This window comes from Acartia tonsa, chromosome 6 (assembly GCF_053477335.1).
Source record: "Acartia tonsa isolate MP-2025a chromosome 6, ASM5347733v1, whole genome shotgun sequence".
Lineage (NCBI taxonomy): Eukaryota > Metazoa > Arthropoda > Copepoda > Calanoida > Acartiidae > Acartia > Acartia tonsa.
This window is the reverse complement of record NC_137265.1, coordinates 20,614,487-20,642,241: the sequence shown is the minus strand read 5'-3', so window position 1 is coordinate 20,642,241 and position 27,755 is coordinate 20,614,487. Positions and strand designations below refer to the sequence as shown.

The 27,755-nt window shown below is 33.2% G+C and overlaps 1 protein-coding gene and 1 long non-coding RNA gene across 4 annotated transcripts in view; both read left to right on the top strand.

Annotated features, from left to right (window-relative positions):
- The window catches only part of LOC145322060 (polyamine-transporting ATPase 13A3-like), a 40,432-nt gene extending 12,948 nt beyond the window's left edge, over positions 1 to 27,484 (top strand). For all 3 annotated transcript variants that reach the window (XM_080163829.1, XM_080163830.1, XM_080163828.1), the window contains 26 exons: positions 8 to 89; positions 618 to 783; positions 1,183 to 1,231; positions 2,084 to 2,192; positions 2,684 to 2,860; positions 3,268 to 3,397; positions 3,781 to 3,946; positions 4,711 to 4,786; positions 5,496 to 5,651; positions 6,168 to 6,303; positions 6,770 to 6,896; positions 7,298 to 7,382; positions 7,929 to 8,015; positions 8,302 to 8,462; positions 9,502 to 9,602; positions 15,375 to 15,436; positions 16,197 to 16,271; positions 16,705 to 16,799; positions 23,648 to 23,727; positions 24,188 to 24,306; positions 24,713 to 24,965; positions 25,310 to 25,401; positions 25,738 to 25,867; positions 26,275 to 26,444; positions 26,752 to 26,846; positions 27,211 to 27,484. In XM_080163829.1, the coding sequence (XP_080019955.1) occupies positions 8 to 89; positions 618 to 783; positions 1,183 to 1,231; positions 2,084 to 2,192; positions 2,684 to 2,860; positions 3,268 to 3,397; positions 3,781 to 3,946; positions 4,711 to 4,786; positions 5,496 to 5,651; positions 6,168 to 6,303; positions 6,770 to 6,896; positions 7,298 to 7,382; positions 7,929 to 8,015; positions 8,302 to 8,462; positions 9,502 to 9,602; positions 15,375 to 15,436; positions 16,197 to 16,271; positions 16,705 to 16,799; positions 23,648 to 23,727; positions 24,188 to 24,306; positions 24,713 to 24,965; positions 25,310 to 25,401; positions 25,738 to 25,867; positions 26,275 to 26,444; positions 26,752 to 26,846; positions 27,211 to 27,403 (3,172 nt within the window). In that variant the 3' untranslated portion in view covers positions 27,404 to 27,484. The remainder of the gene's footprint in view (positions 1 to 7; positions 90 to 617; positions 784 to 1,182; positions 1,232 to 2,083; positions 2,193 to 2,683; positions 2,861 to 3,267; positions 3,398 to 3,780; positions 3,947 to 4,710; positions 4,787 to 5,495; positions 5,652 to 6,167; positions 6,304 to 6,769; positions 6,897 to 7,297; positions 7,383 to 7,928; positions 8,016 to 8,301; positions 8,463 to 9,501; positions 9,603 to 15,374; positions 15,437 to 16,196; positions 16,272 to 16,704; positions 16,800 to 23,647; positions 23,728 to 24,187; positions 24,307 to 24,712; positions 24,966 to 25,309; positions 25,402 to 25,737; positions 25,868 to 26,274; positions 26,445 to 26,751; positions 26,847 to 27,210) is intronic.
- On the top strand, positions 17,971 to 18,621 carry LOC145322070 (uncharacterized). The gene is made up of 2 exons (XR_013880499.1): positions 17,971 to 18,197; positions 18,342 to 18,621. It is a non-coding gene; the product is annotated as an uncharacterized LOC145322070 (long non-coding RNA).
- Positions 27,485 to 27,755: the final 271 nt, after the last annotated feature.

Sequence of the window (27,755 nt, the reverse complement as noted above, 5' to 3'; positions counted from 1 at the left end):
GTTATAGATATGGTTGGAACCAAGAAAATGGTTGCTTCACCAAAATTCAAGGCTTGGACTCAGATATTACTACTGCGGACTTAATACAGGTTTTATATTTTTGATAATGTATTTTTCATGATTTTTAAAAAACGTTCCAATTTTATTCATAGAAACATCCGTTTTATAAATTAAATTATCAAATATAGAAAGAAATTCTCTATGTACTTTATTATTTAATTCTTTGATTATCCATTTTTTAAACCAAGCTTTGCCTTATTATTATATTATTATGACACATAAGTCTTTAATAAAGAAAGTAATTATATATCATTTAATTTACAATTCTATTTCACATTCTTTTTTATTGTATTAGACAAACTTTCTATTCTTCTCGGACCTTTTTAATTAGAATTGTATGTATCTAAGTAATAAATTAAAAAGATATTCTTAGCAGACGAACTCTTTTGTTTAATAAAAGTTATATTGGATTCATTTCACTAATATGAATAACGAAATATTTCGACAAATCTGTACAATTTTTTACCAATAATATGGCCAGATTATTCTTCCACTGTTTTCCAAGTGGATGATTTAGAGAGTATGTATCTATATCTTCTATATTTATTCTTGAATAGGATTATGGAAATGGTGTATCCTGTGAAAGCTCCAGTCACCTGCTAGAGCTTCATGGGGAGAACAGTATCAGTGTGGAGATACCCACCTACCTGAACCTTCTCATACAGGAGGTTCTGCATCCATTCTACATATTCCAACTCTGCTCCATTACACTCTGGTCTTTAGGTTGGTTTTTTACTTCTAACCTTAAGATGATATATATGAAATGTTGATTTGCTTTTTAAGAACATGAAACATATAAGTTTAAGATACCCAGGGACCTAAAGGGATAAGACAATGGCCGATAAATTGATGTACAATAATGATACACAAAATAACACCTTCTTTAAATTGAAATTAGTGGTTGAAACGTTTGAACACTTAATCCAATGAACAAACTAATCAATATCCACTTAGGTCCCCAAAGTAGTTAAGCCAACGAGTAAGAAAACTTTATTATAAAACTTTGGGGACTTTGTATTTAACAGCCCAGTGTCCGCTCTCTCTCTCTGAAGATACCTAGTTTTTATATGAAAATTTGATTACATATTTCTTAATGTTCTTTAAAAAAACATTGTTTTTTAGATGAATACATGTACTATGCAGCCTGTATCTTTATTATCTCTGTTATCAGGTAATTAGTTTTAATTATTTATTAAAAAATTTAGGGATCTTTTTTCATAAGAGATGAATACCTATAATATGTCTAGTTATGCAGTAGCTGTACTACCAAAATTTATTTATTTAGATGTTTTGACAAGTTAATAGTATCAAACCAGGGATCTCTGGGAAATTTAATGTGCGATATTGAGTTAAGTCCCCATTGATGAAAAACATAAATTACCCCTTCTGTAGATTAAAATTATTATTTTAAAAGTTTGGACAGGGGCGTCCAAGCTTTTTTATTTGGGGGGGTAAAATGGCGCGCGAAGCGCGCCGCAAATTTTTATTACCCCCCGTGAAATCTGTTGGCAGGGGTAAATTTTTGTTTACCCTCCCCCTCCCCAAAATTTACTCCCGGGGTAAAATTTTTGGGGGGGGTAATTTGATAATGTATTAATATTTAGTAGTAAAAATGCGCGCGAAGCACGCCAAAAATTTTTTGTTAGGGATTTTTTTTTGCGGGTTTTTTTTTCCCCCCCTAAAATTGTTTGGGGGTGGTAAATACCCCCTCCTAAATGATTGGGGGTGCCTACGGCACCCCCAAGGTAGGGGTAAATTTTAAATGGGAGGGGTAAATTCTTTAGGGGGGGGGGTAATCACCCCTTTACCCCCCCCCCCCTTGGACGTCTATTAGTTTGGACACTGCTTGTTAGATCAATCAACTAATCAAGATTTAATTAGAGTACCTAAAGTTTTAAGCCAACAAATGTAAAATTGTATTTTTTTTTCTTTGGGAAACAGTCCAATTAATAATGTTATCATCCTTTCTGAATAATAACAATTCAGGAAGCAAAGTATCTCTAAAATGATGTTTATATTTCAGTGTGTCTATCTCATTGTATGAGACCCGTAAACAAGCGGAAAGTCTGCATGACATGGTAGCCAATACAACAGAAGGAAAGTGTGTGGTCAAAAGAGGAGATAGAACTCAGGTAATCAGGCGTTTTCCCTCAAATTGTCATGTTGAGCATCAATACCTAACACAATCCTCTTATTTTTTAAATAAATTGAAAATAAGAGGATAGTAGTTTTTTATTATACATAACCACTGCAAGGCCCTAACCATATTCAACTTAACCTAACCTAAAAGAAAATGATAAACGAACAATCGAAAAACTACCTCCCTCCTCTATAAATTTAGTTTTGTTTCAAAATAAGAGAGGGGAATTTCAGTGGTCGACAGGCACTTTGTAGAAAAGGAAAATAATCTGAGTGAAATAATATTTTTGCTAGATATCCTAGTAAAACACATATCAAACACTTTACTTAAGTCTAGAATACACGAAATCAAACCAAAAGTTTGTTATTTTATGTGTTTTGGTCTATTTTATAGTTGAGATGAAGATTTAAACATGACAAAATACATAATTAGATAGGTAATTATTTTTTTAAAAATATGTTTCATATTTTCATTATATTTAAGTATCTGGATTCTTGTGACCTCGTGCCAGGCGACCTTTTGGTGTTACCTCGGTCAGGCAGCTGTATCATGACCTGCGATGCGGTCCTATTGACCGGTACGGCTATCGTGAACGAGGCCATGTTGACCGGAGAGTCAGTCCCGGTCACCAAGTCTTCTCTTCCCAGGCTTGATGAAGAGGTAAATTGTAAAAATATAAAATATAGAAAAATTCTGTTCTTAAGTAACGAGCAAAATTAAGATGTGGTGCCTAAATAGGTATTTATTGCATCGTATTTAAGAACAACTTTCCACGGATATTAAAATAAAAAATTATAAAAATAAAACCATTTTTTCCACTATTTATGTTCGTGTAGAATTGTCTGTAATACGATGTTATACATGATTTTTCAGTATTGCTGAAAACCGGTTCTAATCCAGCGGATGTTAATTGTTTTTGAAGCCATACTGGAAAAAAATGTCTTGGCAATCTAAAATTGAACATCAGGAGGACACACGATAATCCCTAGAAATGGAGTAGCTACGCTCTCAGCAAATTGCTTTTCACAACTAATTATACTAGAAATTAATACGATTATTTTGTGTAGGAGCTGTATAATGTAGAAAGCCACAAGAGACACACTCTGTTTGATGGCACTGAAGTTATTCAGACCAGGTTCTATGGAGATCAAGATGTTGTGGCTCTTGTCGTCAGAACTGGATTCCATACAGCTAAAGGTAAAGGGTGTTTTCCCCCAAAGTGTCTTTAAAGCACCGAAAACCCCCACCCACGTATTTTGAAAAAAGATTGTAAATAAGGGGCCCGGGGAGTGTCAAAAACCTTACCTCAATCATGGTGTATAGAAGGTTTTGAATTTATCTAATTTGTAAAAACCAATACGCGATATTTTGGGGTGTCTGTCGTAAAATAACATCTGTCAGGAAACGACCCTGTTTTCCCTTTACTTGTTAAATATTGTTAAAAATATTCTGATTGAGACAAAATGTATTATTTGTCTGCATCAAAATTGATATTTTTATTTAACAGTTCCTAACCAATTTATATAAAAGTGAACTATTCTAGTTGTATGTATTTATTACAATTTTATAATAACTTTCAGGTGAATTGATCCGTTCCATCCTGTTTCCCCGTCCCATGGACTTTAAATTTTACCGCGACAGTATCCGCTTCATCCTGGTGCTGTTCTGCCTGGTCGCTGTGGGTATGGTCTACTGCGTCTATCTTTACCTGGAACGTGGAGCTCCCTTTAGGATGATTATATTAAGGTAGATATTTTGTATACCTAAATTTTAATATCTATATTTTTCACCAAATGTCAGCTGTAACCAACAACTGAATAAGGAAATTTCAGCTAATTTTTTCGCGATTTTGGGGGGCTTATAAGGAAAGAGAAATGAAGTGGTCACTAGAAATATTTGGTTATATTGAATGTTAATAGTGGATTGTAGATGTATATGATTATGCACTGTACGCGATTGAACCCTTTTTAAGGCATAATAATTTAATTATGCTAACTGTATAAATACTTTGAATATTTTTTCGTAGCTTAGTTACAATTTGTTTTTTTCTGCCATTGACCTTCAATTGAATTGTAATTGTACACAACATTTGTCAATATCAAGACTAATGTAGCTTCTTTACAAGTGTTATATGTATTAGTGTACATTTGGTAAGTTCGTGATTTGAAGAAACAATGTTTTTAAAATCCACCCAAATGTTCAGCATTGGAAAATGTACTCAAAAAAGTTTCTTAAAAGCAGTTTGACCTCCATTGATGTTTTATACTACTTAATTATGCGCCATATTGATGAGAATGTTGACAAGAAACTTAGCAGTCTATATCTTATTGAAGCCGAAAGAATCACCCCGAAAATTTTCAGACGGACATTTTGAATTATAGAGGAGTTTGCTACTAAAAAGACTAAACCTGGCTAATCCTAATTTGTAGCTTTAAAGAGTTTCATCTAATTCATATTTGAGAAATATTATGAAACAAACATTACTTTACATGTAATTAATCTTATTTCAGGACTTTGGATATTATAACAATTGTGGTGCCACCCGCTTTGCCAGCAGCTATGACAGTTGGAACTGTTTACGCCCAGGTATTAACAGCAAATGTGGTTATGTACCAATAGAAAAACTTTAATTTTGTCTCCTGCTTATAGATGTTACTTTTCAGTATTCCATTGTTTTCTTTCAGATATTTTAAAGTTGGTATGTTTTTCAACCTATTAATTGTTTTCAGAGTAAAAGAGGACATTGGACTGTAAATGATACTGATTCAAAATTTTTATAACACGTTCTCTCATTCGTTGACTTTGAAAATGTTTTCACCCGATACTTTTAATCTGCGGAAGGGTTGATATAATTATAAATTGGGGGTCATCTCAAAAAACGCCCATCTCAGAAAACGCCTATCTCAAAAAAACGCCTATCTCAAAAACGCCCATCTCAAAAAACGCCTTTTACATAAAATACCCATTACATTTTTGAAAAATAAAGCCTAATTTATAAATAGTATTCAATAGAATAATACAATACTTGTCATTCATGATCTCTTACTTAAAACACAAATAAACAGTTACCAAATTAACCAGTTAATAAAATTGGGTAGTACATCAATTTATCGTGTATTCTATTTTCCCTAAGATCCTTGCTTGTGTTCTTAGTTTGGTCACATTTTAGCATGTCATTGAAAAATATAAATTTGAAAATTCAAAACTTAATTTTTCTTTAGAAAAGGTTGAAACAAATGCAATTTGTTAATATTGAGTTTAAAAAGCTACGCTAATTTAACCATTATTGTTTTAGTCTCGTCTAAAAAAGAAGATGATCTACTGCATATCTCTGGCCAGAATCAACGTGTGTGGCAAGCTGAAGTTGCTCTGTTTCGACAAGACGGGCACCCTCACAGAGGACGGCTTGGATCTCAAGTCTGTTATACCCGCCACTGATGCCAAGTTCCAGGTAAATTTTTTCTCTTGCTATTCTTTCTATGTGTGTTTCAAATGTTGGTGTAGTTCGATTTAGGATGGGATATATTTTTTATAAATGTATGATTGTTTAGAAAACTTCAGGAATAGAGTAGGTACATAGTGTTAGCTTTGAAGTAATGTTGTCTTTCATTGTACGTACATGTATTTTCCTTTTTTGGTTTATTAAGTTTATTAAACAGCTACACAAAATTTTACTTGTACCAATAGATAAAAATGTTCTACATAAATGATAAAATTCTATAAATCCTGCTCATATTCTGACTTCTTTGAACTTTGATTATGTGATACATAAGTAAATAAAAGGTGTGGGTTTGTCTATTTGATAGGTCATTGGGTACCCGGGTAGCCCTTTAGATAAAACTAAGGAAAAACTGAACTTTTTAAAAATTTATGTTAAAAGTAAGTTGTTGTGAGGGAGTTAGAACTCGATAAGCACTTTTAGGGAAAGTCATCATGTCAAAAATTAAAATCTAACTAATTTGTCTAGGATGAGGTAGAAGATTTGACCAACCTTAATGACGAAGACAACTTAAAGATGTGTCTTGCCTCTTGTCATAGTCTTACTACCATCAATAATGTTCTTACTGGTGATCCTCTTGATGCCAAGATGTTTGAGGGCACAGGTAAATTAAAATTAATAGATATAAGATATGGGAGGATATATGACAAAGAAAAATTGTCGTCAATTTAGGTTGCCTACTTGGACATCATTTATTGCTCAGTTCGTCATCTGTAGGAGGGGGAGGGGAAAAGGTGGTGTAGTGGATTATTATAGCCAGCTACAAGTTTCACTTCAATAGAGTACATGATAATCTGGTGTAAGATTCAAATAATAAAAAATCCATTTTGAAATTAAACAAGGACAATTGTGTCCATAAATATCGCTCACTATTTGGGGGGGGAACTTATCTCCACCCAACCAAGAGAAATTACCCTTGATAAAAATCACCCCCCCACACACATTTTTTTGTCTTTATAAGAACTAAATTGATAGTGGAGGGTTGAGATTTTTAGAAAATCCCTTAAAAGTTAAACTAAGTTTTTTCACTTGTATTTTTTTGGACTTATTCTTTAATGGCATATTTTCAGGTTGGATGCTAGAGGAGCAGGGTACTGATGAATCCAAGTATGATAAAATGATGCCTACAGTAGTTAAACCAAAACAAACAGAGCTATTCACTATTGAATCTCTCCCACTGGAGCTTGGTATTATTAGGTATACTTTTCTATAGTTTATACAAATAGTTTCTAAAATAAATATAGTTTTCTCTCCTGTAATTGCGAATTTATTTAGAGTTTATTATTATTAATCCTAAATTATTTCTATGTTTATCAAATTTACGTACCGAGTTTTTTTTATAAGTAGTTACAATGTTTTAAATTACAGCTAACGGTATTAATTTTTTACCTTCTCCGATCCCTTCGCCCCCATTGGAATCCCTTTTATTTAGTATTACCTTCAAAAATTGAATTAAACAAATTTCAGGACGTTAACTCTTTTACATTTATCATTTACACTCCATTGTCCTTTCCCTCTCTGATCGCCGTAAAGATATTAAGTAACATGCAGACAAAAACAAACATTCAACGACTTATTAATATCATGTTTTATTTTAGACAATTTACATTTTCATCGAGCTTGGCGCGAATGTCTGTTATTGTCAGAGATCTCAGGGGTTCTAACTTCACTATTTTTACAAAGGTAAATTTTACAGTTTTTTTCAAGGTTAACGGGACATGTTAATAAAAGATAAATCATTTTCTACCTTCTTAATAAGACCTTAATAATAGAAATTTCCCTAACCCATAATTGCTTAATTCTTAACATTTGATTAGCCTTAGTTTCATAAAATTTGGTCCCAAGACTCCAGAAGAAATGAGAGACACTTTTGTATGGCTATTATGGCTAGCTAAAGTCCCACTTTAAGTAAATTATGACTGTCTCATGAGAGCTCCATATTATTCAGGAATAGGTATAACCAACAAGCGAAAATATTCTAAAATAATATTTGGGGGGCAATTCGTCAATTTTACGATGTGTTGCCCCCTAACAACAGCTGAAAAACACGTATAAGTTTCGTGATTTTTACGAATTAATTTCGTTATTGGTATAAGCTATTATTACTACCCCACACATTCGCTGATTTGAATATGGTAGTTGTCCAAGATTAAGTCACCGTATTGAATAATACATGTGGAATTGAATGTGCACCTCATTTTCTTTGGTAAATTAAAATTTTATTTGCAGGGTGCTCCAGAAAAGCTTGAGGATATTTGTGTTCCAGAATCATTGCCTGACAACTTCCATAAAACTCTTAGAGAACTAACTATCAAGGTATAAATTATGACTATTATTTTGCATAGTTGGTATTATCTCTAGTATGTGTCCTACGTTAGTATGGCTTACCGAAAACTTCAGGGATCTTGAGGGATAGGACAATGGACGTTTAATTGATATAACTTGTCATTAAATAAAAATACCTAAAGTTTTAGATACAACGAATAAGAAAACGTGGTTACTTTACCTCACCTAATTTTAAGGGTGCGTAAGCAGCAATTCCAATGCTCCAACCAGATTATGCAAAATTGTTTCAATAATCCAAAAATCTTTTTTTTTTCAGGGTTATCGTGTAATAGCTTTGGCTTACCGTCCCATGAGCGAGCAGATCAACTACCTGAAGGTCCAGAAGATGAAGAGGGACATGGTGGAGAAGGACCTGATCTTCCTGGGCTTCCTGGTCATGCAGAACACACTCAAGCCTGAGACACAGGGGGTCATCAGGTAAAAGAATGTTTTTTTTTATTGCCTCTTTCCGGAGATAATTATAAGATTCATTCCAGTTTTGTTAGACCCAAAGGGGGGTCCGAAGGCCAAAGCTACCATAATTATTGGAAAATTGTATACGAAATTGTATATGATACGAAACATTATTTTTCAGTATGGCTAATAACTGTTTCTAATCCAGCGGATATTAATCGGTTTCAAAACCATACCCAATTTTATTCAAGCTATCTGTTTCAAAATATATATAAAATTTTTTGTGTCTGTTATTTTTATAATTACTCGGATTTTGACGTTTATTTATACTTATATTCTATAGACCACTTGTAAATGTTGAAATAATTATAAATTAAATATTCTAATGGAGAGTTTATTTACCTTATAACTAGAGTTGGGCCGGATATCCGGTCATTTTCAATATCCGGCCGGCTACCGGATATTAAAACTATCTGGTTACATGATATCCGGCTGATTTTTAACGCCGGATATCCGGTTATCGAACGTTGGCCAGATATCCAGCCGGAACCGGATATCCGGCATTAGAAATCAGCCGGGTATCCGGTATCCGGCCAAAAAAGTATCCGGCACAACCCTACTTATTACATAATTGTCAAACAAGGACAACTAGTTCACAGGTTAGTAGCGTAGCAAGAACATTATCATACAACGCCATTAAAATCTGAGATCTAAAGTGATAAGACAATAACCCATAAACTGATGTATATTCCCAATGATTATACACAAAATTATCCCTTATGGTAATTACAATTAGTGGGTAAAACGTTTGGACACTCAACTTAATAAATCAACCAATCAAAATGCAATAAAAGTCCCTTAAGTTGTTGAGCCATCGAATAAGAAAAATTAAAAAATTTTGTAATAAATAATTCAATGTCCCCTTCCTCCCTGTTTAAAATGCTAACAACAACAAGAATTTGGTTTCTCATCATTGGGGATGTATTTTCTATTTATCATCAATTGTCTTTTCCCTTAAAATCCCTGAGTAAAACACAATTTTGATAATTTGCAATTGTTTCAGGGAATTAAAGGATGCAGCTTTAAAGATTGTAATGATTACTGGTGACAATATGTTAACTGGAATAAGTGTTGCCAGAGATTCAAGAATCATTGATCCCGCAGGTAATGGATTTATTATTACTTAGATCTTACACCAGATTACCATGTACTCTAATAAGTGAAACTTGTAGCTGTCTGAAATAACGATTACCCCATCCCTCCTTCTGTATAAACGAACTGACCAATAATTGATATCCATGATAGCAACCTAAATTGACGACAATTTTGAATTTTCTCTCTGTCATAACATCCATATATATATATTCTATATCCATTCGGCAGGTACAATAAATGAAATGAAATGAAATGAAATATTTATTTTATGACACATAGTAAAATAGGCATACATATATACATGACATAAATAATCACAAACAAGCAGTAAAATTGATCATGATTAATTAATTACAGTATAATAACAAGGTTAATAATATCCACATAAGACAAAAAAGTTAATATACGTGTCAAAGGACTAAATAATCTCTCTCGAGGTGATATTAGATAGCCTTTGCAAATATCATAGAAAAATAAGCTAAAAGGTAGTGTGAATCTTTTTATTAAAACGAGAAAGTAAACATTTTATAAGGGTATATTACAGGGATATGAATAGAGAAAGGATTTGCAGACGGAAATGGTAGGATGATTGTGTGAGTGTGTGTGAGTTCATATTAATGATTAAAATACTTGTAATTAAGTAAAGAATGGAGAATTGATTGATCTAAGGCTTGTAAAACAGACAACATAGAGGTTTTACATTCTTAGGTGGCAAGAACGACAAAGTAGTCTATTACATGTTATATCTATTCTTGAGAGAATACATTTTTTAAGCTGCTTCTTAAATTGATTTAGGTTTAAGGCATTTTTTATATTGTCACGGTCATTAAAACTATTCCATGTATTAGGTAGAGAACAAAGAGGAAGCCTCTCTACTAAGTTGATTCTGGAAAAAGGAACAGTGAGATTATTATTGTTCCTCAAATTATAGTTACCATTTAATTCCCCCCTTCTTGGCCACATATTATTAAAAGACCTGGGCAACAAGTTATTTATGTACTCATAAATAAATTTTAATTTAAAATAAAGTGATAAAGATTCAAAGGGTAAAATATTGAGCTCTTTAAATAAAGGTCGAGAATGACTATAATAAGTTGCTTGCTTAATACATCTTACAGCCATTTTTTGTTTTGTTATGATACCAGTAAGATTTGAATGTGATGCACACGAATAAATAAGGATTCCATAAACCAAATGACAATGAAAAATAGAGAAATACAGAGCCTTGAGGGCTTTTTCAGTAAGTAGACTTTGGCATTTTCGTAGACAAAATAATGATTTAGAGAGTTTTTTGTTCAACTCATTTATATGAACTTTGAAATTCAAGGCTGGGTCCAGAAAAATACCTAAAAATTTTATAGCTGGAATATCACTTTCATGGTTGACAAAGTCAATTCTATGTCTAAGTAAAGGGTTAGGGTAAAGGGTATTTGGTTCATTATCATCAAAATAGAGATTGATTTCATTCCAAGGAATAAGAGAGGGGGTAGGATAAAATATAGTGAATTTTGTTTTGTTGGGATGTAATGACATTTGATTAGCCCTAAACCACTGGGAAATATTTTTGAGTTCTGCATTAACAAATTCAACAAGCTCATTCAGGTTTTTACCAGATGCTAATATAGTGGTGTCATCACAGAAGAGAAGGACTTTTAAAAGTGTTGTTTTAGGCAAGTCATTAAAAAATATAAGAAACAAAATAGGACCTAATATGCTACCTTGGGGCACTCCACTATCTATCTCTAATGGATCAGAATCAAAAAGGCCAAATTTAACAAATTGATTTCTACCTGTTAAATATGATTCAAACCAATTGAGCATATTGCCATGGATGCCAAATTTACGTAACTTCATCAGAAGAGTATTTTTGGGAACACAGTCAAAGGCTTTACGAATGTCACAAAAGATTCCAATTGTATACTCCTTGTTATTCATAGCTTTACTAACGTGATTAAGTAGGTGAATCATGGGATGAAATGTTGAGTTATTTGGCTGGAATCCAAATTGTAGTTCATCAATAAGATTATTTTCAGAAAGATATGCTTGCAAGTTAATAGCAATAAACTTTTCTAGAATTTTTGAAAATATAAGAAGTAGAGAAATTGGCCTGTAATCATTAAGATTAAAAGGGTCTCCGCCCTTTTTGAAGACAGCAGTTACTTTTGCAATTTTAAATTGGTCAGGTACCAAACCAAGTTCAATTGATTTATTGAAAATATGGCATAAAGGATCTAAAATATAATGGACAACTTTTTTTAATAAGAATGATGAGATTCCAAGGTTGTCACAAGATTTTTTTATCTCAAAGTTATTAACAATTTCGGTTATATTTGCAGGTGTGATTGGGGGAATATTAAAAAGATTGCCAGATTCTTCAAGATAAGAATCAGGTGGTCTGTCAGTAGGTGGTATAGTCTGTCGAATATTAAGAGCAATACTAGAGAAATGCCTATTAAATGCCTGTCCTATGTTCTTTTCACCAAGAATGTCATTACCTTCAACAATAATTTTATCAGTTGTAAATTTTCTTTTTGAGTTCAAACCAGCTGCATCTTTAATAATTTGCCAACTCTTTTTAAGATTGTTTTGGTTGGAGACAAGAAGATTACTGTAATATAACTTTTTTGCAGTTTTTAAAACTTTGTTATAAATATTTTTATATTTAGTATACAATTCCTTATTCTCAGTTGTTGGAACTTTTGCTAATCTAGATTGTAATTCAAATTTCTTATTCCTAGACCTTAATATACCGTTGGTCATCCATTTTTGAATGAAGTGGTAATTTTTATTAAATCTGATTTCTTTAACAGGAAAGTTTTTCTCAAAAGAAGATTGAAATAAGTTTTGGAAAATAGCATAGCTTTCTGTAGGGTTATTTTTTTCAAAGACTTCATTAAAAGACAAATTACTTAAGTCATCTTTAAAGCTTTCAATATTATTGTCAGAAAAGACTCTGGTGGAAATTACTTTTGGGCTTGGCTTGTGTTTATTAGTGCTAATAAAATGAAAAGTTGAAAAGTGATCACTCAAATAAGTGGTTATTATTCCAGCAACCATTTGATCCTTAATATCATTTGTCCATATGTGGTCAATAAGTGTAGCTGTATTATTATGGGCTGACACTCTAGTAGGATTAGAGATCAGCTGCAGGAAGCCAGCGCTGAAGAGCATGCTGACGAAATCAGCTGTATAGTTATGTACATTGTAAGATAATAAATCTAGATTAAAATCTCCACAGAGAATAGCTTTACATTTTCTCTCATTAATAGAATCTAAAATACCTTGAAAATGTTCCAAAAAAAGCTCAATTTGCATATTAGGTGTGAGATTGTTTACACCAGTGCTAGGAGATCTGTAAAAATTACCAATAACAAGTTTTTTCTTGTTGTTAAATTCTAATTCAATAAATAAGCTTTCAATAATTTTTTCATGAAAAATGGAGTACTCATTTAGAACAGAGAAATTTAAAGATTTGTTAATATAATATGCTACCCCTCCACCAACGAAAGTTGATCTTGTTTTAAATACAATCGGATGATACAAAGATATTTCAAAAATGGATGGAATGACAATGGAGTAACATTCTTGTATACAAATGATGTCAAAAATAACCCCTTTTTCTTTCCAAAAATAAATTAAATCAGAAAGGCTAGAAAATTTAGCATTTATGGATTGTAAATTTATACTTAAAATAGAAATGTTTTTAGAGTTATTAAATTTTTCACAAAATTGATCAGGAGAATAATATGAACTATCTAAATCAATTTCTTTATAAATATCAAAATCTTCGTTGTCATCATATAACAATCTATGAAAATTGTTGTTACTTAAATTGTCTGTTCCAAGCCTATGGAATGTTTCATTCATTTATATTCGATCTAATAGTAGGAGAGAATAATAATCCCACACACACACATACGTGGTAAAGTATACAGGTAAAATGAAGGGGGAAAGAGTAATCAAAAGGGAAAAGGGGCGGGAGAAGGAGGGAGGAAGGAAATAATATATACATGTGAGAAAAAAAAGGGTTGAATTTATCATTTACGGCTAAGAAATTATGGAAGTTTAGGGTGTCCGACAATTTTTTAAAATAAGTGATAAGGTTAAGTTATTAAATCAGATTTACTTTAATTGAAGAATGTAGAGGAATTAAATTGTTACATGAAAAAAAAAGTAAAATTAAAAACTACATGAGGTAGAATTTTAAGATTAAAATGAAATTAACTCTTTCTATGAATCAGCATTAAAACGAGAACGAGCAAGATCATTATCATTTGGCAATAAACCTGTAGTTTTCACAACTTCACCTTTAGGAGCTCCATTAATCACATCTTGCCAGCCCTGATTTTCATTTAGAGAATTGATGCTGGCAGCTCCAGGACCATCTGAAGACTTCTGACTCCCATGGGCTCCACGACCTTTCATAGCAGGCTGACCACCACGTCCACCAGGCTGCCCCCCACGTCCGGCAGGCTGCCCCCCACGTCCAACAGGCTGCCCCCCACGTCCACCAGGCTGCCCCCCACGTCCACCAGGCTGCCCCCCACGTCCACCAATCTGACTGCCACGCCCTCCAGATTCTCTACCTTCTCTGCCTGGACCTTTTGATCTCAATTGGCGATTGTTAGAGGGAAGATCTGCTCGGCTTTTTCTACTAGCTGCTGGATCATGAAGTGCAGCTACAGCATTATCAACAACAGCTGATGGCTCAATCCTTATATCATCTACAAAAAATACCTCAGAGTGCTCAGCTTCAGTAGTGCCATCTCTAGAGGCTGCCTGTCCTTTGCTATCAGCCAGGGAGAACCTAATGTTACCATCAAAAGCCCAAGCAGCCTTGACTCTAGCGTCTTCTTTCAAAGCTAAGAGATACTTGTGATTTCTAGCAGTTAGGTCAGGATAGGCAGAGTAATATTTTACCCCCATAGTGGCCTCAGCAGCAGTTGGATTCGGCATATATTGCCTCTTATATCTAAGGAAAAGATTTCTCATATACCTGGAAACAAATCTTATAATTATGGTTCTAGGTTGATTATTCTGTTTCCTACCAACAAAGTGACCATTTGAGAGAAGGTCAAAGCATTTGGGAACGCAGTCAAGCTTTTCAGGACCCCATTTAGTGTTCACATCAAGGACTTCAGGCTTAGGGGTAAGCTTTCTCAACACAGGTTCTATGACAGCATTATAAGCTGTTGTCATACAAGCTTCATCAGCTCCAACTTTTTTGACTAGATCAGAAGGCACAGATAGCCCATGTATCCTGACTGCCCAATTTCTTGCATACTGTTCGTTGCTATTGCAATATAGCTCTAGCTTAGAAACATTAGGTGGAGCTTTTTTTTCACTATCTTTAGCTTGGCATATAAGTTCAATGAGTTTTTCTGCTGTCACATTATGCTCAGTGAGAATCTTTGATAAATTCTCAATATTTTTATCACTTTGAATTTCACTGTTATTAGTCAATAATGTCAATAATATTATCAATAATGGTAACAAATATATTTCTATCTCAGTGCCAAAGTAGTAGGATGTATGTAATATGTATGTCTATCCAAATGAAATTAAGCTTATCTAAGAGAAAATATGATTTTTCTCGCTTCATGCTTCAAATACAATAAAAACTTTAATTTTCTTGAATTTGTTCTTATTATGTTTATTTGTTTTCCTTTTTATTATAAATAAACATCTGGTTTATAACTTACTTTGTCTATCCACAGCTATTTGTGCTTCGCTTCTTGTGGATGTTGTCATCCTTGTATAATGTTTAAATATATCTTTTAGATCGAGTAGTAATAATGGAGGCTGTAACTAAACCCGATGGAAACCTTTGTCTGGAGTTTCAGGTCAGTGCTGTATAGTTTATACAAACAACGAAATTAATTCGAAAAAAAATACGGAACCAATACGTAATTTCATCTGTCGTTGGGGGTCAATTCGTCGTAGAATTGACATCAGCCCAGAGGCGTCTAAGCTTTTTATTTTGGGGGGGTATTTACCCCCCCAAAATTGTTTGGGGGGGGTAAATACCCCCTCCTAAATGGTTGTGGGTGCCTACGGCACCCCCAGGGTAGGGGTAAATTTTAAATGGGGGGGGTAAAATGAAAAAAATTTTTGGGGGGGGTAATCGCCTCATTACCCCCCCCCCCCCTTGGACGTCTATGCATCAGCCCCCAAAATATTATTTCAGATTTCTTTCGCCTGTTGACTTTACCTTATTCCTGGACATCAGGGATCTTAAGGCATAAGACATTGAATGATATGATATTCATCAACAATAATGATACACCGGATTACCCTTAAACTTCTTTAGATTTTATATGATATTGGTTGAAAAGTTTTGAGCCACGAATAGGATATCGTTATAAAACTTTGGGTTCCAGTTAATTGGATACAATATTTACTCTTTTTTTATTAAATAAACCTGGATTTTAACTGTTCATAAATGACTGTAGATTGCTAAGGACGAAATGTAGATGTATTTATTGTTTATGCATGGCAATTTGGCAAAGGCAAAATTAATAACATATTCTGTGATTTTTCCCCAAAAATAACCAATGTGGTCTACGATCGATTAAAATCATGACAAAACTATCATAATTTCAGGATGCAGAAGGAAATCCCGATGATAATACCATCATAGCCTCTGATGGGGGATTACAGAACAGCTATCAAAATGGGGTAAATATTTTCTTTACAGTTTTACTTTACTGTGATGACATTGTACTTTTCTAGATCTAATGATTTTTTTTAAAATGACAGTGTGAGTGTAATTTTGTCACGTGTATTTTAAAATATAAGTGTGTTATATAATTAAATGAAAAAATATAAACTGACACAGCTAGTTGTACAGCTGCCTTTTTTTCTATTCAACTTACAATAGATAAATGACTTAAACATTTAAATTTGTTTGAATAATGATCAATTTACATTATTTTTTTAGTAGGTAATTCTTACAATTAATTGATAGCTACTTAATCCTCAGTACTTGCCTTTTTAGATGTCTAAATCTGTATTATCAATCTACAACTTTTTTTTCCATGCAATTAAAAATCTCGTTTGAAGGTCATGATACTGTGTAAATCAGATCCACCTAAAAATATATTTTTTACAGTCTGTGCGCATCCACCTTGAGCCAGAAGTTCACTTGGCACTGACTGGCAAGGCATGGAATGTTCTCATCAAACATTTTCCTGAATTAGTTCCAAGGTACAAAATTTAAGCAATAATATTTCTTTTGATATTATGCAATTTTATTTATTTATTACACCACTAATGAAACGTGCATGGGCGGTTGGTCCACTACCTTAAATATAAGTTCTAAATAGAAAAGAAGTAAAAAAAAGTTGGGTAGGTATTTTTGGAGTCATATTTTTCTTGGAAGGGCCGAGGTTAATATTGAAAAAGAAAAAAAAACATGTCTTGGACCCATTCACAGCTACTCTGTAAAGAAGAATCAAATTGGTCCAGTTGTTACCGAAATATTTACTTAAAGACAAATAGGCAATTAAGCCGGCAAGAAAATACAAACATTTTTTCTACATGGTATTTTCCCGTTCTATGTATTTTTTTAAGATATTCTCAAAATATCCTACTTTTTTTCTAAATCTTTTAATTCAGCTCTCCAAAAAAAAATTTGAAATTGATGAAAAATAATATATTTTTCTAGAAGGTTGCGTGATTTAAAAAAAAAATTTTTTTACATTTTCATTTTTTTAACCTTAAATTCGCTTTTTTTGATATTATTTTTATATTTAAATATAAAAATAATTAAAGCAAGAAATATATATCCCTTAATTACAGCGCAAATGCCCCAATTTTCTTATTTAGTATTGCACATATGTGCTGAAGAAAATGCAAATATAATTTCTAGAAGGTTGCGTGATTTTAAAAATAACTCATGATATCAGAAACTTAAATCTTTGCCTCCACATTGACGGGAAACAGGTCACTCACTTGGATGAAGATTCCAACATAACAGTAACCAGAGAGAGAATTGCCGTCCCTATAACTTCACCTGACCTGGCTGAGACTGATAATATTTTGCTTGGCGTTGTTGTTTGTGATAGTTCCAAGGGTGAAGATCAAGCAGCCGCTGTTCAAGAATTATTGTTGTTTTATGATATCACATCCAACCAAATTTTTGCAATCTGTGATGATACTACCGCTTCAAACACTGGGTTATTGTGTCTGAGTTTCTCCAGAAACCTGTAGCTTGGTTTATGTGTCGTAGACACATACTTCAGAAGTACACATATCCCACTTCATGGAAGCCCTTACTGGAGTCAAGACTAATGCACCACGGAGGGAAATTTATGTTAGGCTGAAAAATGCATGGCCTGTATTGAAACCAAAGCTTGAAGCTAACATGAAAGAACACGGTAACAAAGATCTTGTTAAATTCAACTGGAAATCATTTACTGTTGGATCAGATATCTATAGGATGGCAGAGGAAGCTCGTACCTTTGGCACAAGAGCCTTAAAAACTTGTCTGTTTGAAAGAGGAGATTAGAGAAAAATGGTAGAGCTTGTTGTATTTTACCTTACTCCAGAAGAAGTACATTGGAATTTCTCATTTCACCAGCAGGGTGCCTGCCATGAAGCAAGGTATAATCTTTTAATTAAACTAAACAAACAATTTACAGGATTAACTTTACAGTTTTTAATTTCACTTTTGGTTTTTTGCTCAAATAAATAATATCTTTCTAACTTTAAAATTGCTTTCAATTTAATATAAATTTAATTTTTTAGATTCATGGCAGATGCGCTGTATATAATGATGTTGAGGATAACTGGTGATGTTTCAAAATTGATGAGCAGTGAGGAGAGTAAGATGATTGAAACAGCTGCTCTGTTTATCTCCATATTCAGACTGGCCAGAGTGTACGTTTTGTACGTTTTGTACGTTACGCATTGAATCTGTGTACGTTCTGGACGTTATTTTGATATGTGTACGTAACGTATTTTGAAATTTGTATTTTTGTACGTTTTACGTTTTTTTTTTAAATAATAAGAATCAAATATTAGCAGAAAAGTAATTTGTATGTTTTGTACGAAAATTTTTGCAAAAACAATAGGTGTATTATTTAAATAAATTCAATAATATCTTCAATTTTCATAGAACAAAAATATGTATGTAAATTATGCATATATGTTATTTATTTAAATTAGTTTAAATTTATGGATTTGAAATATATGTCCTATAGATATAGTTTAAACTATTGAACAGAAAGAGATATGCAGTTGACTAAATTCAAGTTTGATACATTTCATGCTACTACCCCTTTAATAGATTTTACGATAATTTTTTTCAAATTCTTTATATACTTGGGTAAATTTTCCGAGTTATCATATGGTGCACAGTGTAGGATTAAGAAGTCTTATTTTTTTGGTATCTTCAGTTTTTAAAGAATAAGAATCAAATATAAGTATAAAAGTATTTGTATATTTATTTGTATTTGTACAAAAAGTATTACAAAAATAGTATATTATCTATAATGCAAAGTAGAATGATGTCTGTCCGTCTGCTTGTCCGTCTGTATATCAGAAGCTTAATATCTCAGTAACCACTGAACCTATTATGCTCTACTCTTCATGGAATATACCTAATAGTCCTGTGATGGTTTTTGCTATTTTCTTTGGGGGAGGGACACTAAAAGCTTTTTACTTTCTACTAGGATTAGAGGCTTCGTATCCCTCTTTTTTAGAATCGTTTGTTGGAAATTTGTCAAAAAAAAAATATAAAAAAAGATTGTGATTATTTTTTTCATTTAGGCTTCGCCCCAGGGTGCGGTGGGGGTTCCCCCACCCCGCTGATTTGCATTAGTTTACAAAAATAAATTGAGGGGTGGTTGATTTTTTTTGGGGGGGGGGGGTGGGTTTCCCACACTCTAAGAAAATAGCCTAAAACTACCACAGGACTAGTAGATATATTCCCTGAAGATTAGAATTTAGAACCCAATCTGTTCAGCGGTTACCAAGATCTTAAGCTTTAGACAGACAGGCATTGATTTACTTTGTATTAAAGACTAGTATTTTCTGAGATCTTTAGCAATAGACAAAATAACCCTATATCCTATTATATGTTTATCCTATAAATCCTTTTTTTTCTGTAACAAAGAATCTCGCTAACTGCTGAACCGACATGATCTTTGTGAGGTTGTAGGCTATTTTCTCTGTCCTTCCATATCCCTTCAAGAACCTGTATTCAAAATGGTAGAAAAATAGCCTAAAACCATCTCGGTAACTGTGTGAAGTAGTTATGAAAATCTTAAGCATCAGACAAAAAACTTACTACTTTATTTAATAGAATATACTTAGTACGTAATAACAGGATGTATGTCTCTGTCAGTTTATTTGTACCGAAGGTTCTCGCTAACCGCTAAACCGATATGGTTCTCTTTTACAGGGTAGCTTCTCATAGGTCCTGGGAGAGGGTACAACCACCCTCTCAAGAGAAACTACTCTTAGAAAAAAATCACAACCCTTCCCCTATTTTTTCTTTCTTTTTAAAATTGAAATCAGAAATGGGGGTGGTCTACTCCCCCTTCCCTCACTAAAAAAATTATTAGCGAAGCTACTCTATAATCACTTTGTCAGTCCGTTATGCTATCGGAGAAACGTGATTTTCTCGGCTCCTGTTTTTTGATTGAATAAGTTCACATTCTACATATTTTCATTGAGATTTGCCTTTTGGTTGGGTGCTAGATCTATTCCTAGATTTTCTTTTTTTCATGGTTTTCTCGACTTCTATTCAAGATAGACGGCTGAAATTTTCAGGGAATAAATAAATTCACATTCTACATATTTTCAACAAGTTTCTTTAAGGTTTGTCTATTTGTTGCAGTTCTAGATCGATTCCTAGATGTATAGGTTTTTGTGATTTTCACAACTCATATTCCTGATAGACGGTTGTAATTTTCAGGGATTGTATTAGTTTTCATTCTTAATACTTCCACTAAATTTCATTGAGATTTGCTAATTGGTTGGGGGGCTGAATTTATTCCTAGATTTTCACGTTATTATATATTTTTAAAAGGTTTTGTGATTTATTTAAATAAGTTAAATGCTTATTTTTTACGACTCTACTCTATAGTTTATATAGTTCCCAGATTTCCATCCATAACTTTTGAGCTTCGCTACTTAAGGATGTTGTCATCCTTGTTTTTTACTTTTTATTTTTAAATAAAAAAATGGGTTTTTAAATTCAACTCCCCCCCCCCCTAATCAAGTACCTCTAGAGGCCTCTAAGGGCGTAGTCGCTGGTCCTTATAATAGGATAAACTTTGTACATAATAACAGAATGTCTGTTTGTTTGAACCAAAGAATCTCGCTAACCACGGAACCGATATGGTTCTCCTTAACAGGATAGCTTCTCATAGGTTTTTGGAAGTTTTATAACTGTTTTGGGGAAGAGTATCACCATCCACCCTCCCAAGAGAAATTGACTTTAGAAAAAAAACTACCTCCTCCCCCCAAAAATGAATTTTAATTGCGATTTTAAGTTAATTTTTTTCCAGATGTCTATAAATAACTTTTGAGCTTCGCTACTTATGTATGTTGTCATCCATGTTTTTTTTATTGAATATAACTCTCCCCTCCTCAAGTGCCCCTAGAGGCCTTTAGGAGCGTAGACGCTAGTTCTTTTGAATAGAGTAATAGGATATCTTGTGTCTGTCAGTTCGCTATGGTTCTCCTTTACAGGTAGCTGCTAGTAGACTTAAATGTATTGATAATAGGTAACTAGGAAATTATTTAACTTATTTTTATTAGGAATGTACGTTTTTGTACGTTTTTTTACTTTTTTTATGTAGGGTAAAGCGGGGCGATCTCGGTTTTGAGGTGAAGTCGGTATTTTTTTAACCACCTTCATTAAATGACATTTTTCTCCATGTTCTAATCGACTGACAAAAAAAAAGATAAAATCAAATTTGTTCCTTATTAAATTGCCTACAAAAAAGTACAAAATGAAATTTTTGTGAGATGAATTTTTAGGGTACTTATTGGGTCTTAAAGTCGGACGACAAAAAATTTTTTTTTCGATTTTTTTGCTTCGGTCGGAAAAACGGTAAGTTGGACAAAAACTGGTAAGAGCTAGAGCTTAGACGTCTTCAGGGGACTTATTAAGAATCTAATAGGCTATCCATTTCCGTTTAAAACTTTAAAAAAGCTTGTATAGTTTTTTCTTAAATCGACTAAAAGTGAAGCGGGGCGAATTCGGTTTTTTCACTTTTTATACTAACTTTTTCAATTTTATATAAAAAAGTGAAATTTTCGAGAAAAAAAGTCAAATTTCTCGTACTTAGAAAAAAAAAATTTTTTGTAGAAAAAATTGTCTGATCTTCATAATTTTTTTTGTGAATGCTCTTTATTACATTTAGCAACTTTAACCTTTAGGGCATGCTGTAATTAAATCAATATGTCATAGGTTTTTTGAAGCTGGAAAATCGACCACAGATTTTGCCAAACTTTTCTCTTTTTTTTCAACTTGATTTTTTTAGGAAATTTTGCTAATAGAACTAATTTTTTTTTGGCCAAATCTATTCAAAATTGCCTGAATTTTAAGGATCAGGCCTTTAAAGTCATAAAAAGTTATTTTTTCTAGTAGTATTTTTATGTTTTTTATCAAAAAAATTTTCGAAAAAAAAGTCAAATTTCGCGTACTTCGGAAAAATTATTTTTTTTGGTAGAAAAAATTGACCTATCTTAATAAAATTTTTTGTGCATACTCTTTATTACATTTAGCAACTTTTACCTTTTGGGCATGCTGTAATAAAATCAATACGTCATCGATTTTTCGAAGCTTGAAAATGCCCTACCGACTTCGCCTCAAGGCGGGGCGAAGTCGGTGCCGTTTTAGAGATCAATTTTGACAAACTTCCCAAAGTCCTAGGTTTACGTCCTTTTAGGACCTGATCGACTTTTCCGAGATCTTTCTACTGGTCTTGGTCCCATTAAAAAAAAATAATTTTTACGATTTGCAGGTTCAAAAAACCGAAAAAAAAGACCGAGTTCGCCCCGCTTTACCCTACGTAACGTATTTTTTTTGTGTACGTTATGTACGTTTTTTATTTTCAAAATTGGCTGGCCAGTCTGCATATTCTACTCAGTGTGGTTTCTTAAATCTTACATTGTCAGTCAAGCACCAAGTAACGATCTTATGTGTTTTCAGCAGGTCATGACAATCAAGAAACATTATCCTGTTCTAGGAGGTGAGCTATTGATCAGTTTGCAGCGTCATACTTGGTATCTTATACAGGAGTGTAGTGTATTAGCTCTAGCAGATGCTGATCTTGACAAAGATATTAGGCAAGAAATGCTTGCAAAACTCTTGAATAATCCAGCGCCAGAAACTTATGATGTTCAGAAACCAGTTTTACCAACTATTTCATCCAGCACAAAACTTCCAGATCTAATTGGCCCTAAGAGCTGGTTCCTGCTGGAGGTTGCTGGAGTAACAAGGGCAGATATTTTGGCATGGGGTACAAATGGAGTGGTTGATGCATCTTTTGTTAAGTGGGTCAAGCAGCTGACAGCTGTTAATGATGCAGCTGAACGTAATATCAGACTTGTGCAGGAATTCTGTAACAGCTATAAATCAGAGGCTCAGAGACAAAACAACTTCCACGTTGTTAAAAACAATAGAAAGAAGCTCAAATCAGACTTCAACCTCTCTGATATAGAAGCCCTGGCTAAAGATTGAGAATATAAATTAGTTTAAACAGCAAATATAAATTAATTTATGTACATAATGTGATCAAATCGTTATTTTTTTACTCAATAATACTAAAAAAATCACGCAACCTTAATATTTTTTTGCATTTTTTGAAAAAAATTATGGAGAGCTGAAATAATAAAAATAAAAAATATTTTTTATCAAAAAACCTCCTTTTATATGTATTAGCACGGGAAAACGCCATGTAGAAAATAATTTTATACAAAACATGTATTTTCTTGCCCTTAATAGGCATTCTGTGATAAATAGGGGTGAATTTTTTGTCACTAACCTTCTGAAAAAAAAACATCCTATCTTAATAATAATAATTTATTTATGTTAGGGTGCTAGTACGTGGAACAGTGTTTGCTAGAATGTCTCCTGACCAGAAAGCTCAGCTTGTAGAAGAGTTTCAAACATTAGGTAAAATATATTTCGTTGTTTCCATCAAATTGCATTGTCGAGCGCGCCGCAATTCACAACCCTCTACCTTATTTTAAGATAAATTGAGAACGTTGGGGGTTTGTATTTTATACTTTTGTTGACTGTTACCTTGGTCTAGGTTAGGTTAGGTTATGTAGGGTAGCATCGCAGGGTTAAGGTTAGCTATAAAATAAAAATAACACCCCTGATTAAAATATTAAAAAATGCTATGCACGTATTTTCATAAACAATAATCTTTGTCAGAAACATGCGCTTTGTCAATAAATCCTCGTTTATCACATATCCAATTATGATTTTCTATCAATGATATATTGTGTCCATGTGTGGAGACGGAGCTAATGATTGTGGAGCCCTGAAAGCTGCCCATGTCGGAGTGTCTCTATCGGAGGCTGAAGCTTCCGTTGCAGCTCCATTAATAATAATATTGTTCTCTATCAAGGATATATTGTGTCCATGTGTGGAGACGGAGCTAATGATTGTGGAGCCCTGAAAGCTGCCCATGTCGGAGTGTCTTTGTCGGAGGCAGAAGCTTCCGTTGCAGCACCTTTTACTTCCAAGGTAAATTTTAATTAATATATCTATATGATTTTGTATGTCTGTTTGGTAAATTATAATAAGAATAATTTTATAGTTAAGAATTTATTACTTGTATATATAGTAGTGGTTTCGTCCCAAGACGAGGTGGAAAGTCCCCTCCCCCCTATTATTGTTCTGTGTGTTATAATTTGCAGAAGGGGGTTCTTTTTTTGGGGGGTTGTGGATGTCCCATCCCCACAAGAAATAATTAAAAATACCGTAGGACCAGCAGATACATTCTTTAGAGCCTTATCGGTTCAGCTTTTACTGAGGCCTTAGGCTACAGAGGTACAGACAGACAGATAGAGATCATTCTACTTTGAATTATAATTTTTATATACTAAACTAAAACTTTTCAGCAAGAAATATGTTTTAACTCATTTTTCAGATCCCAAACATCTCCTGCATGCCAAAGCTGATTCTAGAAGGCAGATGTGCGCTCACCACCTCCTTCGGGGTCTTCAAGTATATGGCGCTGTACAGTATGATCCAGTTCATCAGTGTCATCATCCTGTACACCAACAGTACAAACCTGGGAGACACGCAGTTCCTGTACATTGATCTGGTTATCACCACGTCAGTGGCTGTTCTCATGGGAAGGACTAAACCGTGGAGTGTTCTGGTCAAGCAAAGACCTCCAGGTTAGGTTATTATTATCTGTTTAGGCTAGCGGCTACTCGCGCCCCTAGAGGCCTTTATGGGCACTTACTTGAGGGAAGGGGATGGGATGTTTTCGAAGCGATTTCTCTTGGGGAGAGGGGAGATTCCTTCCCCTAAATTGGTTATAAACTTTCCCCAAACTTACAAGAAGCTTCATTGTAAAGGTGAATCATAGCTAATCAACGGTTAGCGAGATCCTTAGCTGCACACATATATCCTGTTACTTTTACATAAGGATTTTAGTTTTAATCGAAAAATCTAAATTGAAGAAAAACTTTCCATAATATACTTACCTACTTTGTTTTATAATGTACTTTATTTTTAGGAAGTCTTGTAGCTGGATCGACCCTGTTTTCCATATTTTGCCAGATTTTGGCAACCCTCGCCGCTCAAGTTGTCACCCAGTTCTATTTACAGGTATTTTTTTAATATAAAGTTTAGTGCAAAATTTTATTCAAATGCGCTTATTAAGTTAAACTGTTCTTAATATTATGACCTAATGTACTTAATAAGATCATTTAACTAAAAGGTAACACCTAACTTTACGGAAAATACGCGAAAAAATGAATATTAAAATTAATATGTACCTATCTTTATTTTTCGATAATTTCACTAATTTTAACTATAGACACCTGGTATAATTCACATTGGTAAAAATTATTTTAAAGCAATTGTTTTTATAAAGAAAGAAAGAACATCATTATTTCCCTGATTGTCTGATTCAAACATTTTAACCATGCATTTTTCTTGTAGAGCCAGGTATGGTATAACCCTGTGAAGCCTATCAGTCCTGACCAAGAGATTGTGAAGGATGCGGCCACAACTTCAATTTTCATCGTCAGCTCATTCCAATATCTGGTTCTTGCGACGGTTTTTAGCAAAGGTAATTTTTTCCAGCATTTTTGTATATTTTTAGAGAGAAAATGTAAAAATACTTTTCCTGCCAATAAATCAAAGCTTATTTTCACTTCGCTTTAAAAGATTAGATATGGTTATATAAGTTAAAATCAGAAAGGAAGGGGACATTTGGCTGTTTACACTAGTCCCTAAAGTTTTATAGTAACCTTATCTTATTCGTTGTCCTAACAACTTTGGGGACATTTATTGAATTTTGATCTGTTGAGTGTCCAAACGTTTCAACCACTATTTGTAATCTACAGAAGGTGTAATTTTGTTTATCATCATTGGGAATGTACATCAATTTATCGGCCATTGACTTATCCTTTTTGATCCATGATATAAATAGAACATTTTCCTTACCTGATCTGATTATTTATACCCATTGTTCAGGTCCTCCATATCGGCAACCCTTCTACACCAACCTGTTGTACCTGGCGGCCCTTCTCGGCTTGTCAGGATTTACCGCTGTGCTCCTGTTCATACCGGACTGGCCTCAGCCATGGCTTCAGAACTTTTTTGAACTGGAGCCCGTATCTATGGATTACAAAATTGGAGTTGGGGTAAGTATTTAATTTCAGTAAATATATAATATATATTTTATAACAAAATAGTATGTAAATGATTCTAAAGAAACTAATATGAGAAAATGATATATTTTAATTCTTAATATTTGTATTTGAAGGGGGCAGAAAAATAGCATAAAACCATCTTTAAACTTAAAGTTTTAGTTAAAATAGCTTAAAAGAATCCAATGATTATGTAAAGCCTCTCGCAGATGGAGCATTTAATTGCTTCAGTGGATAGTGAGAGACTTTGTATTAAAGTATTAATATATAAGCAATTTTTTTTATCTTTTAATATTTTCAGACCATTATTGTTGTGAATGCAGTTGTGAACATTATAATAGAGTTTGGAGTCAATACTGGAACATGGGTCAAAACATTATCACATATTATCACCAGGTATTTTAATTTGAGGGGAAATAAATTGACAGAAAATAGCCTAAAACCATCCCATGACCTATGTGAAGCTTCCATAAAATAGAGAATTCGATCAGACCAAAATATCTTACTACTTTATATAATAGGATATGTAGGTACCAAGATGATAATTCAATCAAAGAGAACAAGTATACAGTAATAATAAAGCAAATCTTTTATGTTTATTAAATTAGAATAGCCATTTAAAAGCTACATACCAAAATAGTATGAGCTTTTTGAATTTACTTACAAATAAGATTTATCTAGTTGTTGGGAGGATTGGTGAAATAGAATAAATACACAATATCCCTAACCCATCTCTTGTTAAAAATGTTTTTCTTTCCAGAAAACGTGGACCAAAGAATAGATACAAGCTAGTGCTAAAAGATCTTGATATGGACGTTGGTTGGCCCAGGGACAACCAATCATATCCCTTGAACGAGGAGGACGACCAATCAAGTTTCACCTCGCTCCAAGATATCAACCAATCACAGTCAGTCATTCAACAAAATGAAATTTCTGCTTTCAGAGGAAGCTGACATTGCTAAAAATTTAATATTTTTCTTCCTTCAGATTATTTTTATTTTATTTTTTTTAAATGATACCTATCATTCCTTAAAGAGCAAAAAATCCGTTTTCAAAGCCTTCTAATAAATATCAATTGTATTTCTAAGTAATGTTTTTAAAGTGATATATAGACTTTTTGTGTTGCTTTCTATTTTTATTTGCTTGGTAGATTTAATTTTAATAATGCTATTCAATATTTATGTTTATTAAAGGATAAAAAAACCCGGAAATAGTCCCTTTCGTAACATCGCCCCATAAGGGGCGATTCGTCGTATTTTTAATACGGCATTTTAAAAGTTTTTTAGGTTAGGTGATTGCCCCACA